The sequence below is a fragment of the Brassica oleracea genome, unplaced genomic scaffold (genome assembly GCF_000695525.1).
Source record: "Brassica oleracea var. oleracea cultivar TO1000 unplaced genomic scaffold, BOL UnpScaffold00679, whole genome shotgun sequence".
Classification (NCBI taxonomy): Eukaryota; Viridiplantae; Streptophyta; class Magnoliopsida; order Brassicales; family Brassicaceae; genus Brassica; species Brassica oleracea.
In genome coordinates this window covers 1-5,630 of record NW_013617435.1, presented here as the reverse complement: position 1 = coordinate 5,630, position 5,630 = coordinate 1, and the positions used below count along the sequence as shown (strand labels likewise).

Sequence of the window (5,630 nt, the reverse complement as noted above, 5' to 3'; positions counted from 1 at the left end):
AAGTCGCGCATCTCGCATCTCGACATCGATCGATGGTACCTGATGTACATCGATCGATCATAATATTTAATCGTCGAGGCTTCTCTTCTGTATCGATCGACGACACTGGATGTGCATCGAACGATTGCTTTTTCTTCGTAGCGATCTCTAATGGTCATCTCGGATGAAATCTCTTTTAAACTCATAAATGCTCCATAATCATCACTTTACTCCAAGATACTCCTGAACCTGAAAACATACATAATAAGATAGAATATATAATATATAGATAGTAAAACACTTATATACCATGGATGAAAATGGGTCAAATCCATGGTATATCAACTCCCCCAGACTTATCCTTTTGCTTGTCCTCAAGCAAAACAAACAGGCAGTCTCTCTGAAAGAGGTTTGAAAACAGCAAAGACTCACATATTTAAAATATAGAAATCATCACCTCTATAATTTCGCAAACCACATCTAATTGGTTTTTATGTGATGAAATTCATTTTTTTTTTCAATCAACTGGTTTTTTATTACTGAAGATCAAGTAGTATATGGCCAATACAAATAATAAACCAACCATAAAGGTGGTGAATTATATACAACTACATTGTCATTAACCCCCACTATTCTCTTAGATAAAACATCAGCATCCATATTACGTTCCCTATTCACACTGTCCAACGAGCAGCTTGTCAGCTTTGACATCCAATGACGAATATCATAGAGTATGTTACCTAAACATGCATGATCCTGTACCACCGTATTAATGATTCGCGCAAGCTCGGAACTACCACCTTCAAACCATACCCTTCGCCATCCATTGATCCAAATCTGCTGTAAAGCAAACAAAAACGCAAGAGCCTCAGCTTGTAAAGGGGACGTAACATTCTCTTGGATAACCATTCCTGCTTTCAGAAAATGTCCTTTCTCATCACGAACTATCCATCCAATTCCACCTATCTTATCTTCCCGTCGAAAGCTACTATCAAAGTTACATTTTAACCAGCCCACCGGAGGAGGTTCCCATTTTGAATTTCTTACTTGACGTACAACATTAACCCTAGCTGAGACAAATGTGTTGTTCCACTCTTCATTACGGTCCATTGCACGTTTCACATCTTCCATTGGATGCACGTTTCTTTGCGCCAACAAAAACTCATTTCTTGACTTCAAGATATACCAAATTAACCAGAATGAAAGCTTACTGATTGAGCTAGGAATATTTCTTCTATGCAGCATGTTGAATAATTCTGCAATGTTTTGTTCCAAATCAGTAGATTGAATGCCATGTAATGGTAACCCAGAGCATCTCCATGTCGCAAAGGCATGCAGACATAAGAAAAGAACATGATTGATAGTTTCTTCCTCCAGACAACACCTCTGGCATATCGGATTTATATTAATACCACGAGAACACATCTGAACAAAAGTCGACAAAGCTCCAGACACGGCCTTCCAAAGGAAATGTTGAATCTTGAGGAGAATTTCCAAATCCCAAATTTGGTTCTTTAGCTGAAAAGAACCCTGAGGCGGCTCTATAGGATCATCTTTAGAATACATATGTGTAATCGTCCAATAACCAGACTTAACCAAGTATTTCAAATCAGGAGTAAAATGCAAAACATACCGATCACACTGATTGAATTTTGATAATCTGATGTTTTTAATCTCCTTAATATCATAAGGAACAAACAATTCCTCCAATAAAGCTTCATTCCAACTATGAGATGACTATAATATTAACTCAGATACCTTCATATTTGGGTATAAACATGGAGAGATAATCATTACATTATCTTAAATTAAAAAAAAAGCAATTTAAAATAAAAACCGTCCTTTTCATTTCTCCTCGTCAATGCCATGTTCGTTTGTACATCTGGAAGATGCATCCAGATAGTCCATCTAGATGTCTTATCTAGATGCTTCATCTGGGTGTTGTTCGTTTCTTCATTTCGTCCATGCTTCCAGATGAATCATCTGAATGCAACTATGTTCGTTTGCTTTTCATTTTTTTAACTTTCCATCTACATCCAGGTGGACTTGTTATTAAAATGATTAAAATATAATTTTTTACGTTTCGGTGGAAAAATAGCATTTTTACGGTTTTGGCGAAAAATAATTTTGCAGCTTTTGAGGAAAAATGTGTTTTTGGCGAAAAAGTGCATTTTTGTGGTTTTGGCGGAAAATACGTTTTAATGGGTTTGGCGGAAAAATACCTTTTTGCGGTTTGGACGGGAAAAGTGTATTTTGCGGTTTTGGCGGGAAAAGTGTTTTTGATGGAAAAAGTTTTTTTTTCACGATTTTGGCGGGAAAAGTTTTTTCGCGATTTTGGCGGGAAAAGTTTGTTTTCGTGATTTTGGCCGGAAAAGCATTTTTACGGTTTCGGCGGGAAAATTGTGTTTTCCGGTTTTGGCGGAAAACAGCGAGAAAATGAGTTTTCCAGTTTTGACGGGAAAATTCTGTTTTCCGGTTTTGGCGGGAAAATTCTGTTTTCCGGTTTTGGCGGAAAAATTGCGTTTTCTAGTTTTGGCGGGAAAATTGTGTTTTCCGGTTTTAGCGGGAAAATGCGTTTTCCGGTTTCGGCGGAAAAATTCCATTTTCCGATTTTGGCGGGAAAATTGCGTTTTCGGGTTTTGGCGAAAAATGTTTTTTGCGTTTTTGGCCGGAAAATGTTTTTTGGAGTTTGGCGGAAAAATACGTTTTTTGGGTTTTGGCGAGAAAATGCGGTTTTTTTGTTTGACGGAAAATGCGTTTTTTCGGTTTTGGTCGAAAAGTGCGGTTTTACTGGTTTGGCCAAAAAATGTGTTTTTATGGAAATGTGTGTTTTATGTTTTTTGCCGAAAAACGCATCTTGTGGTTTTGGCGGGAAAATGTGTTTTTCAGTTTTTGCGAGAAAATGCATTTTTTGGTTATAGCAGAAAAATATATATGGAGAAAAAATAGAATTTAAGATTTAAATAATATTTTGATTTGAAAAGGGTATTTTTGTCATTTATCATTTTGGACTGAACTATGCACCAGCAAAGACTCACCTTTTGAGATTAGTTTTTAAAAATTGAGCTGTGATCCATTTTCACGTAGCATTATAATGAACCTTTATTCGCATCTTAATCTTGTAGTTGAGGAAGTGGAAAAGTATCTAGACTCATATAAAAAAAATTTCATGTCCGACCCAGATGTGAGCAAACGAACAGGGCCGTCTCTCTCTGTGTGGTCTCCTTCTCCTCTCACCTTTTCCTTCGCGATCCCCCCCCCCACTCAAACCCGATCTCCGCAAAGTCCTCTTCTCAACGATGACTCTCGCCGAAACCTACGCGGCTACGCCTGCATCACTTCGACGGAGAGGGGTTACCCAGCTACGGTGGCGCGGTACTCCCCCCAACGGAGAGTGGATCGCGTCGGGCGACGTCTCGGGGACGGTGAGAATCTGGGGAGCTCACGACGATCATGTTCTGAAGAAGGAGTTTAAGGTTTTGGCTGGGAGGATCGATGATCTCCAGTGGTCGGCTGATGGGATGCGGATCGTTGCTTCTGGTGATGGCAAAGGAAAGTCTCTAGTTCGTGCTTTCATGTGAGTAGTAAAACACTGTTGAATATGAAGCTGTTTACGATCTTAGGGATTTGATGATTTGATCGGATTTTTAAGTTGACTTCGATTGATCAGTCAAAGTTTATGTTTTTTTATGCTAATTGTTGCGTTGAGTTTTGTTGAATTAGATCGAACTTAGTGTATCGATGATAGATTCTTGATTCGTTGCCTGTCTTGTTTTGTTTATTGCATTGACTTCTAATGAGCAGTCTAAGTTTATGTCTTTCTGCTGATTGTTGTATTGGATTTGTTGAATCAGATCGAACTCAGTGTATCAATGATATAGATTCTTGATTTGTTAACTGTCTTGTTTTGTTTGACTGGAAATGCCTTTTTCACCTCTGTTAGGTGGGATTCAGGATCGAATGTGGGAGAGTTTGATGGACATTCAAGGCGTGTTCTTAGCTGTGCTTTCAAGCCTACCAGACCCTTCCGCATTGTAACTTGTGGAGAGGATTTTCTGGTTAATTTCTACGAAGGTCCTCCTTTCAAGTTCAAGCTCTCAAGCAGGTCTGATGTTCGCTCCTTTTCTTAAAGAAAGAAATTTTTTATATGTGTGCTTACGAGGTTGTTGTTTGTTGATCAACAGAGAGCATTCCAACTTTGTCAACTGTGTGAGGTATTCACCAGATGGAAGTAAGTTCATTACTGTAAGTTCAGATAAAAAGGGAATCAATCATATATGATGATTAGACTTGTGAGAAATTGGGGGAACTTTCCTCTGAAGATGGGCATAAAGGCAGCATCTACGCGGTTAGCTGGAGTCCTGATGGCAAAGAGGTACTACGTTATGTCTGTTTGTTGTAATATATTCTCAATTATTGTCTGAATCCGTGATATCAGGCTTGAATAGGGTCGATAAGAATAGCATATGATATTTGATTGTAGATGCATGAGCTATTTTCTTTTTATATGAAGACCCAGTGAGATATTTTCTATATTTTAATTCTTGATTACAATATGGTTGATGCTGCGTCTGTACTCACTTGTTGTATATGTTTAAATGACCAATCAGGTCCTCACTGTATCTGCGGACAAGTCAGCTAAAGTATGGGAAATCTTGGATTCTGGTAACGGAACATTGAAGACCACGTTGACTTGTCCTGGATCATCAGGTGGAGTGGACGACATGCTTGTCGGGTGTCTGTGGCAAAACGATCACATTGTCACTGTTTCTCTAGGTGGAACAATCAGCATATTCTCAGCAAGCGATCTTGATAAATCCCCCTTCCAGTTCTCGGGACATATGAAGAACATCTCTTCCTTATCTGTGCTCAGAGGAAATTCTGACTACATACTATCCGGTAGGTATGATGGTCTGATATGTAAATGGATGATGGGCCGTGGTTTTTGCGGTAAATTGCAGCGGGAGCAAAACTCTCAAATAAAGTGCTTTGCTGCTCATGAAGAAGAGATCATAACATCTGGATTTGACAATACTGTAAGTTGGTTTTCACACTTAGAACTGTTATAAGCGCCTTTGTTGATGAACTAAGCAGTTTATGCTTTCTTTTACAATTTGATACTTATTCAGATATCCAGGATCTCTTATCAAGACGGTCAGTGCACAAACGAAGAGTCTATTGGCGTTGAAAACCAAACCAAATGATCTAAGCCTTGCACCACTCTCACCAGGTCTCCTTCTGGTGGCCTTTGAGTCAGGAGTTGTGTTTCTCCGTGGTGAGAAAGTAGTGTCAACCATCAACCTTGGGTTCACTGTCACTGCTTTGGCTGTAACACCTGATGGAACTGAAGCTATTGTCGGTGGTCAAGACGGTAAGCTCCGTCTGTATGCTGTTAATGGTGATTCCCTCACCGAGGAAGCAGTTCTTGAGAAACACAGAGGCGCCATCAGCGTCATTCGTTACTCCCCGGATTTATCTATGTTTGCATCAGCTGATTTGAACAGAGAAGCAGTTGTGTGGGACAGAGCATCCAGAGAGGTAACTAAGATTATTTAGAACCTGACCATGATTCATGAATCTCCAACTCTAAGAATGTTTTTTTAAACAGATGAAGCTGAAGAATATGTTGTACCATAGCGCCCGCATAAACT

At 39.2% G+C, this 5,630-nt stretch overlaps 1 protein-coding gene and 1 pseudogene across 1 annotated transcript; one reads left to right on the top strand and one right to left on the bottom strand.

Moving 5' to 3' along the window:
* Positions 1-525: 525 nt before the first annotated feature.
* Positions 526-1,110, bottom strand: LOC106319886. Its single transcript, XM_013758287.1, has one exon. The coding sequence runs from the start codon at positions 1,108-1,110 to the stop codon at positions 526-528; it is 585 nt and encodes a 194-aa protein (XP_013613741.1).
* Positions 1,111-3,120: 2,010 nt separating this feature from the next.
* LOC106319895 lies at positions 3,121-5,623 on the top strand (annotated as a pseudogene).
* Positions 5,624-5,630: the final 7 nt, after the last annotated feature.

What these genes read in the sequence shown, in the direction of transcription:
- LOC106319886 (XM_013758287.1), bottom strand. Translation starts at nt 1,110, where the DNA reads ATGGAAGATGTGAAACGTGCAATGGACCGTAATGAAGAGTGGAACAAC.